Source organism: Amphibalanus amphitrite, unplaced genomic scaffold (assembly GCF_019059575.1).
Source record: "Amphibalanus amphitrite isolate SeventyFive unplaced genomic scaffold, NRLGWU_Aamphi_draft 001299F_arrow, whole genome shotgun sequence".
Classification (NCBI taxonomy): domain Eukaryota; kingdom Metazoa; phylum Arthropoda; class Thecostraca; order Balanomorpha; family Balanidae; genus Amphibalanus; species Amphibalanus amphitrite.
The window spans coordinates 145,994-161,231 of NW_024882792.1; the positions used below are offsets into that span (position 1 = coordinate 145,994).

The following is a 15,238-nucleotide window of genomic DNA, read 5'->3' on the forward strand; positions in this document are numbered from 1 at the left end:
TATAAAATCGCGAATTCATGCGCTTGAGACAGCTTTAGATGGCTCCCGGCGCCAAAATAACAGTTTTCATATTTCCCAATTGATTAATAATCGTGAGGTTGCGTGACCGACCTGACTTCAGGTGACTCTTAAGAAAAATACGAGATAGCTACATACAAGTTGTGAGGCCTCTGGGAGATAGTACTAGATCATATAAGCTTCATTCCCCGTTGAAAAGTCCCCTGGCACGAAGGGTGCTGCGACGTCGCGACATTTTGGGGCCTTACAGAGGTTCACTTTTGACGCCATTGGTCAACGGCCTGACCTTAACCTTCGCACTTGAAGGAGGGTGTCGAACAGACCTCCTACCCTCAGTTTTTCGCAAATAACTCGCGCAAAAAGCGGCTGATTGCGGCGAAAATTTCAGTACCCTCGAGTTATTCAATATTACGCCTACCCTATAATTTGCATGACTCTGACTCAAAAGACCTTTTGTGACCTGTTTTCCGAGACCATGTTTGGCCGGAATCGCGTTTTGGCGTATTTCGAGTAGAACGCGTTTTATTGTCTTTTTGTGGCTTTAAGCGATCAAACATGTGAAAGGATGTTGATCGCATGGATTCTAGTGGGTATCAAGGTCACGTGAAGATCAGTCAGGTCACTGACCTTTGATGACCTTTGTTCACTCTTTCGAGTTCTACATGTTTCTTGGGTAGATTTTGGAGTTGATTTCGCATTTAGAAACCGTTTGAACATTTAAGAAGTAGTTTTGGTTCACTCGTAACATGTGACCTGACCTGACCTGACCCGACCTGGCCTAAATGCACGAAAACGTCATCTGTGATCAAAACTAACTTGAATTTCGTGATCAGCACCCCGCAAAACCCTATAACAGCTTCACTTTACGAAGCTCTAACAGGTCCCGATTCCCCGACTTTTGAGCAGTAGCGGCGGAACACCTTCAATTAAGCGGGGGGGGGGGGAGGCACTGCCGACTTTTGGTCCCATTCTTTCCATGCAACGCCCATAGGACTAATGTTAAAATGCCAAAATCAAAGGGGGCACGGTGCCCCGGTGCCATCCCCGTTCCGCCGCCAATGCTTTTGAGTTATATTAACCTGTCAACCAATGACCTAGGACCTTAACCCTCGCCGGCAGAGGCCATTTTGCGTCCTTCGACGGCACAGGGGCCTTACAGAGGTTTGGCCCCTGTGCCGCGAGGGGTGGTACGACCCCCCCCCTCGCGTTTGGCCCCTGACCGAGCTAGAGCTTCGCGGAAAAAACGAGCGTGTTGCCCGTCACGAGAGGAAGCCGGTGATACCCAATTTTAAGGTCCTAGGTCATCGGGTGACCTTCCAAGTCAGGTCAATGACCCAAAAACCGGGAAAATCGGGACCTGTTAGAAAGTCGTAAAGTGTGGCTGCTATGTGGTTTTCCGGGGTGCTGATCACGAATATCGTATTAGTTTTGATCAGAGATGATGTCTTTAAGCATTTAGACCAGGTCGGGTCAGGTCAGGTCAGGTCAACCGGTAGGGGTTGTGACGGGTATTCGTAATACGTGTCAACCGCCTCTGACAGCTTCGTAACATGCTACGAAGGCACCAAAACTACTTCGTAAATGTTCAAATGGTTGCTAAATTCGAATTCAGCTCCAAAAACTAGTCTAGAAACATGAAAAACTCGAAGAAGTGAACCGAGGTCACCAAAGGTCAATGACCTGACCTGACCTTCAGCTGACCTTGAAACCCACCCTAGTGTATGGGAGCAACATCAAATCACATGTTTGAACGTTTGAAACCACGAAAAGCTTGCAAACGCGCGGCTAATGCGAGCCGACATACGCCGAATCGCGATTCCGGCCAAACATGGTCTCGGAAAAGAGGTCACAGGTCAAAGGTCATTTGGATCAGGGTCAAAAAATTTCAGGGTAGGTGTAAAATTGAGCAATGCGAGGGTACTGAAAGTTTCGTCGCGATCGGCCGCTTTTTACGCGAGTTATTCGCGAAAAACCTTAGGGGGGATTGCATCAACCCCCTTGTGCCGGCGAGGGTTAAAATTGGGTATCATCGGCCTTCTCTCGTCAAGGGCAACACGCTCTTTTTCCGCGAAGCTCTAGCTCGATTAGGGGCTGAACGGCAAAGGGGTCCAACGGACCCTCCTCCCCCTCTTTACGATAGACGCTGACAAAACACCAATATGGGCGAGGGTGAAAATACAGCTGCTGTCATAAAAATTCAGCTTGAACCAAAGGTCAGGCTTGCCAAATTTCAGCTCTCGCAGCTATCAACAAAAATAAACATGTGGAGGCAGCACCCGCCTCCCCCCCCCCCCGTCCTCTCGGCCACTGCCAGCGAGGTTGCGTATCATACATGTTACAAAGCATCATATCAAGATGACACACCCCAGCAGCCTGAACAAAAACTTATTACCCACGCTAGTCTATCGGCACCATAGCACATGGTCGAGACTGTCGTCAGCCACGGACTCGCACTCGACCAACCCTCTGAGCCCGTTGACTGCGGGTGACCTTGACATGTCTAGACTGATCGGCGGCCGGCCGCTGTCGTGCGGTCGTTACACGCGGAGGGGAGAGAGACACAAAGTTCTACGTTATAGCTGACCTCTGACCTTTCCCTGCGCCCTGGTCACCGACCCCGCTCCATGTCGCTGGGCGGTGGCATGGCGGTGGAAACCGGTTCTAGCCTCTACACATGCCACCATTCTAACCCTCCCCTCCCCACGCTACTACGCGGCGTGGAGTACGCTCGTGCGTAACTGGGCGGAGCAAGGGGTCACGCGATACAGGGGCGGAACTGGTTGCCCTCCCGCTCGCCGAGCGACCAACGACTAATACCCTGGAGAACCGTACGGTTCGACTAATACCCTGGAGAACCGTACGGTTCTCCAGGGTATTAGTCGTTGGTCGCTCGGCGAACGGGAGGGCAACCAGTTCCGCCCCTGTATCGCGTGACCCCTTGCTCCGCCCAGTTACGCACGAGCGTACTCCACGCCGCGTAGTAGCGTGGGGAGGGGAGGGTTAGAATGGTGGCATGTGTAGAGGCTAGAACCGGTTTCCACCGCCATGCCACCGCCCAGCGACATGGAGCGGGGTCGGTGACCAGGGCGCAGGGAAAGGTCAGAGGTCAGCTATAACGTAGAACTTTGTGTCTCTCTCCCCTCCGCGTGTAACGACCGCACGACAGCGGCCGGCCGCCGATCAGTCTAGACATGTCAAGGTCACCCGCAGTCAACGGGCTCAGAGGGTTGGTCGAGTGCGAGTCCGTGGCTGACGACAGTCTCGACCATGTGCTATGGTGCCGATAGACTAGCGTGGGTAATAAGTTTTTGTTCAGGCTGCTGGGGTGTGTCATCTTGATATGATGCTTTGTAACATGTATGATACGCAACCTCGCTGGCAGTGGCCGAGAGGACGGGGGGGGGGGAGGCGGGTGCTGCCTCCACATGTTTATTTTTGTTGATAGCTGCGAGAGCTGAAATTTGGCAAGCCTGACCTTTGGTTCAAGCTGAATTTTTATGACAGCAGCTGTATTTTCACCCTCGCCCATATTGGTGTTTTGTCAGCGTCTATCGTAAAGAGGGGGAGGAGGGTCCGTTGGACCCCTTTGCCGTTCAGCCCCTAATCGAGCTAGAGCTTCGCGGAAAAAGAGCGTGTTGCCCTTGACGAGAGAAGGCCGATGATACCCAATTTTAACCCTCGCCGGCACAAGGGGGTTGATGCAATCCCCCCTAAGGTTTTTCGCGAATAACTCGCGTAAAAAGCGGCCGATCGCGACGAAACTTTCAGTACCCTCGCATTGCTCAATTTTACACCTACCCTGAAATTTTTTGACCCTGATCCAAATGACCTTTGACCTGTGACCTCTTTTCCGAGACCATGTTTGGCCGGAATCGCGATTCGGCGTATGTCGGCTCGCATTAGCCGCGCGTTTGCAAGCTTTTCGTGGTTTCAAACGTTCAAACATGTGATTTGATGTTGCTCCCATACACTAGGGTGGGTTTCAAGGTCAGCTGAAGGTCAGGTCAGGTCATTGACCTTTGGTGACGTCGGGTGATCTCGGTTCGCTTTTTCGAGTTTTACATGCTTCTAGGCTAGTTTTTGGAGCTGAATTTGAATTTAGCAACCATTTGAACATTTACGAAGTAGTTTTGGTGCCTTCGTAACATGTAACGAAGATGTCAGAGGCGGTTGACACGTATTACGAATACCCGTCACAACCCCTACCGGTTGACCTGACCTGACCTGACCCGACCTGGTATAAATGCTTAAAGACATCATCTCTGATCAAAACTAATACGATATTAGTGATCAGCACCCCGGAAAACCACATGGCAGCCACACTTTACGACTTTCTAACAGGTCCCGATTTTCCCGGTTTTTGGGTCATTGACCTGACCTGGAAGGTCACCCGATGACCTAGGACCTTAAAATTGGGTATCATCGGCTTCCTCTCGTGACGGGCAGCACGCTCGTTTTTTCCGCGAAGCTCTAGCTCGATCAGGGGCCAAACGCGAGGGGGAGTCGTACCAACCCCCCTTGTGCCGTCGAAGAACGCAAAATGGCCTGTGCCGGCGAGGGTTAAGGTCCTAGGTGATTGGTTGACAGGTCAATATAACTCAAAAGTCGGGGAATCGGGACCTGTTAGAGCTTCGTAAAGTGAAGCTGTTATAGGGTTTTGCGGGGTGCTGATCACGAAATTCAAGTTAGTTTTGATCACAGAGGATGTTTTCGTGCATTTAGGCCAGGTCGGGTCAGGTCAGGTCACATGTTACGAGTGAACCAAAACAACTTCTTAAATGTTCAAACGGTTTCTAAATGCGAAATCAACTCCAAAATCTACCCTAGAAACATGTAGAACTCGAAAGAGTGAACAAAGGTCATCAAAGGTCAGTGACCTGACTGATCTTCACGTGAACTTGATACCCACTAAAATCCATGCGATCAACATCCTTTCACATGTTTGATCGCTTAAAGCCACAAAAAGACAATAAAACGCGTTCTACTCGAAATACGCCAAAACGCGATTCCGGCCAAACACGGTCTCGGAACACAGGTCACAAGTCAAAGGTCTTTTGAGTAAGGGTCATGCAAATTATAGGGTAGACGTAATATTGAATAACTCGAGGGTACTGAAAGTTTCGCCGCAATCAGCCGCTTTTTGCGCGAGTTATTTGCGAAAAACTGAGGGTAGGAGGTCTGTTCGACACCCTCCTACAAGTGCGAAGGTTAAGGTCAGGCCGTTGACCAATGGCGTCAAAAGTGAACCTCTGTAAGGCCCCAAAATGTCGCGACGTCGCAGCACCCTTCGTGCCAGGGGACTTTTCAACGGGGAATGAAGCTTATATGATCTAGTACTATCTCCCAGAGGCCTCACAACTTGTATGTAGCTATCTCGCATTTTTCTTAAGAGTCACCTGAAGTCAGGTCGGTCACGCAACCTCACGATTATTAATCAATTGGGAAATATGAAAACTGTTATTTTGGCGCCGGGAGCCATCTAAAGCTGTCTCAAGCGCATGAATTCGCGATTTTATACAATTTTTGCAAGCCCCAGCATTCACTTTTCCATTCTTAAAGTTAGGCAACTTCATTTATGACGTCACTAAGGTCACAGAAGATTTCACCAAAAAGTCCCGATCAAATTGAGCTAGCAAGTCGGGAAGCCACCAGTGGACTTGTAAGGACCTACCGCATCGAAGAAGCGATATGAACTCCTTGAGTCAGCCTCGTGGCCTGAGTGGCTCTGCCCTGACATGACCTGAGGTAAACACCTTAAATTGACCTCAACAAAAACAAAGCGTAAACTATTCGACGCGTTTGAGCATGCAAAACTCTTGGCTCTGTAACCACTTAAGGTGAAGTTGTTTACCAAAAACCGATCCCGCGACTTGGAGCACTTATACTGACCTCAGAGTTTATCGGTGGACCTGAGACATTCAACTCGGGTACCAGTTGCTGCATCTCATACGACGCACGCGCTCAGTTTTATCCGCAAGGCGCTAGCTCAATTAGGGGCAAAAAGACGGAGAGGGGTCGCCCTCTCCGTCCCTCTCCGTCAAGGTCGCCCCCCCCCCTCGGCCGGGGTATATGCAGAAAACCCAAAATTCCGTTGAAGGTTAAGCACTGAAGTGATATATTATGATGCGAGAAGGTATAGGTAAAAACAAGTATGCACACGAGCAGATGTGAATTAAACTGTGTTTGAGGTAGGTATGTCTTTTGTATTCGATTTGCTTTAGTTATTGGTAAGAACAGATACAACCAAGAAGAGCGCCCCTGAAGAAAAGGTGGCGCACCGGACAGGTGCGATTTTAAGGTCCAAGGTCAGTCGGGGACCTCTAAGTTCGGATCAAGCGCTGCATGTTAGGGTTAAAACTTAATAATAAAAAAAAAAATGGGAGCAAACAAGCATCCCAATTTTGGCAGCATCGTCATGCTTTGTCACGGCTCTCATCCACTCCCTCGGCCGAAATATTAGTTCCTTTTTGTATGAGTTCTGGCATAATCCCGCACATTATGCTGAATGTTGTTTGCCATGAAAAAGCATGTTCAGCTACGTTCTACGCAGTACGCACTAACCTAACCACCATCCCATCATCCACCACTAGCCACCATCCCGTTTTGTGATCCGTTCCACCCCACACGAATCAGCCGAGATACTAGTCAGTCGGGCTAGCGCTATCCTCCCCTCCCTTCCTGACTGCACAGCGCTAAAACCCAGAGCCGAGACTTCCCGAGCGCGACCTCTGACCCCACGCGGTCCAAAGGGTCGGCCGATGCCTGAGGGCGCGCCGCGCGCCGGCCACCCGGATAGCCTCTGCCGAGTCTCCCTTCCATACACCGTTTACTACGCGCTCGATTCATTCATGATTCTGTGTTTCCGCGTCCCTCTCGCTAGGTGGCACCATGGATGTCATAGGCGATCCCAGGAAGATTGCGGCCAGAATACCCCAAACGGCAGAAAATCAGGTTTTTGGTGGATATCTCGGAAAGTATTTGGCATACAACGATGAAATTTCACAGTCACGTGGTAAATGTGCATACACATAATCCGGGTTGATACTTATGCATTTAAACATTTATAGGACCAGATATATCCGAAAAAGCAAAACCAACAAGACTTTTACTGGAGAGCCGTACAGTGGGTCTATTTAAGATCTCCAGAGCCACCACGTGGCGCTACGGTCGGGGTAGGGCGAGTCCAAATCCCGAGGGAAGTGAGGTCACCGGTCATTGTGGGGGAAGGAGGGAGGGGGAGTGACGCGCTGCAGCTATCGCGGCGTGGAGCGTGCGTAGCGCCGGGAGTGGGCCGCCCGCCACTGCGCCGCGGCTGAGTGGAGGGGATGCTGGTTGCAGGTCCGCTCACTCGGGTATGGTGGTATCCTGTTCATGTGAAGCCAGCAAGAATGCGACTGAAGGGAATAGTTATCTCAAACAAACGGGCAAGCGAGAGGCAACGCCGTAAACTTGTAGCATAAATGTTAAACAATGATAATTGAAATCTAGGGCCTATACTTTCAGTCGATATTTGCATGTCTTTGGCTTTTCTGAATTTTTATTCAGTTGCATAATTTCTTTCATTCTTTGGCACGCTCAGCCTTGATGGGTTTTTATCGGGTCGAAAAGAATCACGAGTTGGTCCAGAGAAACGACCAAAAACATCTATGAAACTCATCTAAACATGTATATTAGGTATAAAGTTGCGACAATTTTGACTTTGTGATGAGGATATCAGGGAAAGATAAATCGTCGTGTTTGTCAGTGTTGTAGTAGAAGGAAAGGTTTTGGTTAGTGTTTAGATAAAACAGAGCAGGGTGGGACTCGAACCCACGATATGGCACTCGGCACACAGATCACCCAGCCCCAACGCTACGAGCACCTGTCACCCTGCGCCCCTGCGCAGCTTGATGGATAGTGTTTCGGCCAAAGTTGCTGACTTGGATGTCTGACGTCTGTGAATGTCACGAGACCAAGCCCGAAGGTAAACGAGAGAGCCGAACCAGGTTGGACCGGGTTGAACCCGGCTGGACCGGGGTCTTACACCCAATGATGGTCATACAAAACGGAAGTTAGTTTCGGGTCATATATTTTAATGAACTTTTTTATTGTTTTTTAACTCATTTTAGCTTATAGTTTTTTTTTTAATTCGAAACTTAATGCACAAAAAATGCGATAGTCATCCACTTTTCCTCATCCTCTATTAGCGACTAAATTTGATTTTAGTCCGATGTGACCCGTCTTACCGAAAAAAAAAGAATCGCCGGCCATGACAATTATTCGCCCAAAGGCGCTCTACGCAAGAAACACCATCCAGTCCAAAACTGGCGAACGATCTTTCTGGTGCTGGAATTATCTTAAAGGAAAATTTCAGGATATATTAATAATCTTAATCCTTTGAGCTACTGGGCGCTGGGAGCATTCGCTAGTATTCCACTGCCACCTGCATTACCAACATCGCAATCATTACCAACAATAATACCTACCACAGCATCATGCATTGCCAACATCACATATGCATTACTTTGAGTGTGTCATAGGTAACAACAGATGAACCGGCCACGGCAAACCCATGCCTTTATCCTTTCCTTCCAAACAGCCAGGCTACCGGCCGCCAGGCCCGCCACCGCGATATGGAACAGCGGGCCGGCTGGAATGCGTCATTTGCCTGCGGCAGCGCCCAGCTGCGCCGGGGCTGTTTGACAGGTCACCCGCACCGTGACCTCGCCCCTCCCCATCTCCCCATCGGGCCCAGCTCGGTACTGACCTCCCCTTGAATTTGACATGGACCCGACTCAGGCTCAACGCCATCTAGTTACGTCTGGAGATCCTTACTAGATCCACTGTACACATCTCAGCGACGGCATTATGACTCAATATGGTCACCTTTGTCCTTCACCACTGCATCGAAACGTTCCTCTGCGGAGGGGCTCGAGCGCCGCACGGTGTCCCCGCCAAGATACGACGGTGCCGTCTCGAGGGCCAGCTTCAGGGCGGCGATTCTGCTGTGTTCCGCTGCACACACCCTCCTCTCCAAGATGGTCCAGATTGCGAAGTCCATCGGGTTCAGGTCTGGACTTGATGATGGCCGAATGTCTTTGTCCCAGAACCCAGGCATGTGGGTCTTCCATCACGATTGAGCGATGTTGGCCGTTTGCGGCGGCGCACCGTCCTGGACGAAGACGTATCCGTCTCGGAACGACTGAGTGACCCAAGACAAATTATGTTCCTCCAGCAGATGGACTTAAACCTGTAAATTAACTTTCACAGCCTCCTTGATGAAGGCCAAGGTTCCTTTTGAGCCGTCGGATGCGACGGCAGCCCAAACCAAGACACCAGCAGGCTTCTGGCGACGAAAAATGGTGCGAATAGCAGAATTAATGCTGGATGGACCATCTGTCAAAATTCTGACGCTTTGGGAGTGTCTCTGGGGCTCAAGCATGAAAATGTTGTCATTGGATCAGAAGAATGTCTTGTTACCGGCGCTCCTGATCTCCTCCAATGACTTTTGGGTCCTGTGTAGCCGCTTTGCCCTGGATGCCGCCGAAATTAGGTGCCGATGTTGCACCCTGTATGACATGAAGCTCAAGCCGTCGTTTATGATTCTCCTGGCGGTTCTGGGCGAAACACCGAGTTCCCTTGGCAGTTTGTGCATGCTTCGCCTAGAACTTGAAACACCTTCTTGCGCACGATATTAACCAGCTTTTTGAGGCAGATATCCCTTGTTCTGCCTGGCATGGAATTCGTCGACACTAACCCTTTCTTTTTTAGTCATTTAATTACACTGCAAACAGTTTTATGGCAACACCGAGCTGTTTGGCAACGTCTCAGGAGCTATGGCCAACCTACTTCAGTGCCGCAATTTGGGCTCTCTTAGTCATTTTCCCCATAGCTCACCAAAAAATATTACAAAATGCAAAAAACGATCTTAATGTTGATACATGAGTCAGTTGGGAAGCTGCATGCAAAATTTTATCAAAATTCGTTCATAACTTTTTGAGTTATGGACTGAACTCAAACAGGTAAATCTTTCTGCCCCACCCTGTAAATGCTGTTCTGGGGAGCGGGTGGTCTAAATGTTCCCTAAGCTTAGCGTCATCTTTGTGTCCTGATGCTACACAGCTGATCGTCCCAATGTCCCCCGACATGCCCAGCACGTTACCCCGATGATGGCCTAAATTTGTTAAGTGGGTGCTCAACTCATGCTCGATGTGCTACCAAACTGTCTTCGTTGGCGTAACTCGCATTTCATTCCTCATCAGCTCAGTGCTAGCACTGCTTTCTAAGATTTTCCTTGACTGTGTACGCACACAAATTTTAATCAGCATCTAGCTGGGACAGCATAGTAAGACACAATTTGAGCGTATTATCCATTTGGAATCTGGGCCCAATCTTACCAATGCCGTGAATAGGCAAAATGCCGTGAATGGAGCCCATTCACGGCAACGGCATATTACCAATGCCGTGGATAGCTATTCACGCCATCTCATTCACGGCATGCGGTCGATGTTTATCCACGGCATTTTGGCAGTGCTTTAACATGGGCAGTGGCACAAGCTGCCGCGAGAGCGGCAGAACAAACGCAAATAATCAGCTGTTTGCGCTGTCGGTGGCCGTTCCATTCACGCCACCTTTTAGTGCCGTGAATGGCGGGTGTTGTGAAAGGGATAGGTCGCTGGGAGGATGTTACTATGCAATATTTGACACTTTTATTATTTTTTAAGTAAAGAATTCTTCATATAATGCCCTTGACATCTTAGAGCGACGATTACACGCATAGTGATTATTTCAAAAACATGTATTTTCCAGGGATAAAATCACACTCAAATCCATAAAAATAAACATGTTTATTCATTATATGGTCTTATTTTTCAAATCCATACGAGATCGTGGAGGCGATTTTAGCACCTGGGCCCAATCTTACCAATGCCAAACCTATCTATATGCTATAATATGGGTGTTTCAGTGTTCACCCCGTCCGGACGTCTCACAAACATACTTCATGATTTCTAAGTAAATATTTAAAACAATTAAATACCGTAAACTTGTTAAACAATTATATCAGCACTCACAATGCATATTTTACCACTTTCTGTCTGGCACAGACAGCTACGAAGCATGCTGTCTTCATGCGTCTCAATCTGACTTCTGAACTGGAAGCCTTTTTCTTGATATGGTTTTGAGATGTAGAAGAGTTTCTTCAATATTTTGAGGAATTCCTTTTGTTATCATGCTTGTAAAAGCAGAAAAATAAGGCTATAGCTTGAGCTGGCCCGGTGCATGAACCCAAAGTTTAAACTTCACAAGCTGCATTTCAATTGCATTATTCCAATGACTTAAAAACAGCAGCGGAGCTATCACTAGGTCGTTACTTCAATAATTTTATCTAAAAATTGTTGCAATATCTTAACTGTAAGTAAATAGAAATGATGAGTAGCGACACGAAGTTGAAAACTAATCCACTCGATTTTCTCAGCGCAAGAATGTCCTCGCGGAAGTTTATTAGGCCAGTAATCCGCTTTTCAGGAGAATTCTTTAGGCAGGCTTTAGTTTTTCATAGTTTGCTATCACGTTTTCCACAAATAACTTATCCTTCACACATATATATGTCTCTAAAACAAATAAACGCCCGACAAAACTTTAAATAGAGAGCTATACCTGTTCACAAGCAATACGCACAATTTCCAACAGCAAAGGTGACAAGAATTGACCAATCACATTGCGTGTTTTCTGCTGGCGCTGAATTGTACCTTGGGCAAAATGCGGTGAATAGAAATGCCGTGGTACGGCATTGGTAAGATTGGGTAAATGGAGTGCCGTGGATCAGCCGCCGTGGTTGGCATCCACGGCCTCTGCATCCACGGCATTGGTAAGATTGGGCCCTGGGCCCAATCTTACCAATGCCGTGGATGCAGATGCCGTGGATGCCTACCACGGCGGCCGATCCACGGCACTCCATTTACCCAATCTCACCAATGCCGTGCCACGGCATTTCTATTCACGGCATTTTGCCCACGGTACAATTCAGCGCCAGCAGAAAACAAGCAATGTGATTGGTCAATTCTTGTCACCTTCGCTGTTGGAAATTGTGCGTATTGCTTGTGAACAGGTATAGCTCTCTATTTAAAGTTTTGTCGGGCATTTATTTGTTTTAGAGCCATACATATGTGTGAAGGATAAGTTATTTGTGGAAAACGTGATAGCAAACTATGAAAAACTAAAGCCTGCCTAAAGAATTCTCCTGAAAAGCGGATTACTGGCCTAGTAAAATTCCGCGAGGACATTCTCGCGCTGAGAAAATCGAGTGGAGTAGATTTCAACTTCGTTTCGCTGCTCATCATTTCTATTTACTTGCTGTTAGGATAATGCAACAATTTTGAGATAAAATTATTGAAGTAACGACCTAGTGATAGCTCCGCTGTTGTTTCTAAGACATTGGAATAATGCAATTGAAATGCAGCTCGTAAAGTTAAAACTTTGGGTACATGCACCCGGCCAGCTCAAGCTATAGCCTTATTTGCTGCTTTTTACGAGCACGATAACAAAAGGAATTACTCAAAATATTGAAGAAACCCGTCTACATCTCAAAACCATAACATGTCAAGAAAAAAGCATTCAGTTCAGAAGTCAAATTGAGACGCATGAAGACAGCATGCTCTGTAGCTGTCTGTGCCAGACAGAAAGTGGTAAAATATGCATTGTGAGTGCTGATACTTGTTTGACAAGTTTACGGTATTTAATTGTTTTAAATATTTACTTAGAAATCATGAAGGATGTTTGTGAGACGTCCGGACGGGGTGAACACTGAAACACCCATATTATAGCATATATTGATAGGTTTGGCATTGGTATGATTGGGCCCAGATGCTAATATCGCCTCCACGATCTCGTATGGATTTGAAAAATAAGACCATATAATGCATAAACATGTTTATTTTTATGGATTTGACTGTGATTTTATCCCTGGAAAATACATGTTTTTGAAATAATCGCTATGCGTGTAATCGTCGCTCTAAGATGTCAAGGGCATTATATGAAGAATTCTTTACTTTAAAAAAAATAATAGTGTCAAATATTGCATAGTAACATCCTCCCAGCGACCTATCCCTTTCACAACACCCGCCATTCACGGCACTAAAAGGTGGCGTGAATGGAACGGCCACCGACAGCGCAAACAGCTGATAATTTGCGTTTGTTCTGCCGCTCTCGCGGCAGCTTGTGCCACTGCCCATGTTAAAGCACTGCCAAAATGCCGTGGATAAACATCGACCGCATGCCGTGAATGAGATGGCGTGAATAGCTATCCACGGCATTGGTAATATGCCGTTGCCGTGAATGGGCTCCATTCACGGCATTTTGCCTATTCACGGCATTGGTAAGATTGGGCCCTGGTTTCAGTTCCACCCTCCAGAATCATTTGATAATAGGAAAGCCAAGAACATGCAATGGAGCTTGCTTATACACAACATCTCCTTTCTAAAAAAGATAGTCTAGATCCATCTGTTATTATTCCCTAAGTCTTTGAGGGTGGCCCTGGGGACGTAGTTGGTAGGAGCGTCATTCCGGGACGGGGGTTGCGGGTTCGAATCCCGGTGCCGATAAGCAGGATTTTTACCGTAACTTGGCACCATGCCGTTTGAAGGAAAACAAATAAATGCATAAGCTTTTTTTGTAATCCTGGTCAGCTTGCCGAGGAAAAAAGAGGCAAAAAAGCAAAAAGAAAAAAGAAAGAAAAAAGAGATATTACAAAAAAAACAACAATAAAAAGAAAAGAAAAGGAACAAAGAAAAAGATCAAACGAGAAAAGGAAAGAAAAGAAAAAAGCCAACAGCCCAAAAAACAAAAACAAACGGCAAACAAAGGCACTGGCCAGGACCCCTATCGTCCCCATACTCCCATCCGTCCCAATGCACCCCACTCTCTCCGCCCCAACTGCAACTCCGAATGGGCTGTTATCACCATGTGGAAGCCCAGAAGCCGTCAAATACGTACGATTACGATTACGATTTTTTTTCATTTTCAGGCGACATTGGCACGCGCGGGCGGGAGTGTTCGCGTGCCACCGGTCCGGGGGTTACCCACGCCGAACGACGCTCCTGTAAAAACCTCTGTCGACGCTGTGGCCGCAGAGTCAAACGCCAGGTTACAGAGGTCAAGACATCGTGTAACTGCAAATTCCACTGGTGTTGTCAGGTCACGTGCGACACGTGCACGCAAAAGTCGTACAAATATACGTGCCGGTAATGGCACACGTGGTGGTGCACGTGGCGCACGTGTCAAACGTTGCACCAATGGTTTTGGGTGTCATCGCAACACTAAAAGACAACACAGGGGCAAGATGTCTGGAGCCTGGCGGATGAATATCTGGAGGAGTGTTGTCGGTGTCCAGTGGCGCCGCCAAGTGGCAGATTGCGACAGTTCTAGTGTTGCAGTTGGTCGGCAGATGGCAGTGCGGTGAATCTAGTCTATTTGGCGGCGATTTTGAGTGTTTTGTGGCTATGTTCGTCGACTCAGTTCTCCTGTGAGAATTTTTGACAGCTTTTGAACAATGAGGGTGAGAAAACTCAACCAACCGACCGACTAGGGGGGGGGGGCGGGAAGACAATGCTTGATCACGTGCCCTGTGACTCGCACAATGTGACTGAGCACGTGACGACCTCACAGCCTGAATACATATACGGGTCTACTTGTGCTTAGTAACTGACTGGATAGGTTCTCGCGGGTCCTTGCTGAACGGGATTTTCTAGACCTTTTTGGGTAGATGCTGAGTCATTTCGTGATCAGGCTTTTCCGTCCAGTGAATTCACTTGATGTGAATCGATGAGCATTGTCTTATGTGTTTTAGCTATGTGTATTATTCGTCTGGTTTTATTTTCCCTTGGGCTACTTCGCCCTGTTGCCCTATTTATTGACTAAGTTATTGGCGAGCTAACTAGGTGTAGCGTGTAAAGACACAATAGTGAGGCAAATGTCACGCATCGATGGCTCAGGGATGGACATAGAGACCTGTACATTTTCAACAGTGACAAATCGGCTTTTTGGACGTTAGTAATGCGACATTAAAACTGGACCAAGTAATGATCAACATTCAAACATTCAAACAATAGTGACACAATATTTTTCTTGGTGTCATCAAGCCCGGTAAGCCTTTTCAAACTGCTACTGTTCTGGATATGTGTTTGACCCTTACTGTTCTACTATGCAGTAGTCACCGTGTGCCTGTAATATAAATCATGTGATA

The 15,238-nt window shown here is 47.6% G+C and overlaps 1 protein-coding gene across 1 annotated transcript in view; it reads left to right on the top strand.

The window, feature by feature from the left end:
- Positions 1 to 15,238, top strand: part of LOC122371963 (protein Wnt-8b-like) — a 46,959-nt gene extending 31,721 nt beyond the window's left edge. The window contains exon 8 of the mRNA XM_043348765.1: positions 14,021 to 15,238. Coding sequence (XP_043204700.1) covers positions 14,021 to 14,241 — 221 coding nt within the window. The 3' untranslated portion in view covers positions 14,242 to 15,238. The remainder of the gene's footprint in view (positions 1 to 14,020) is intronic.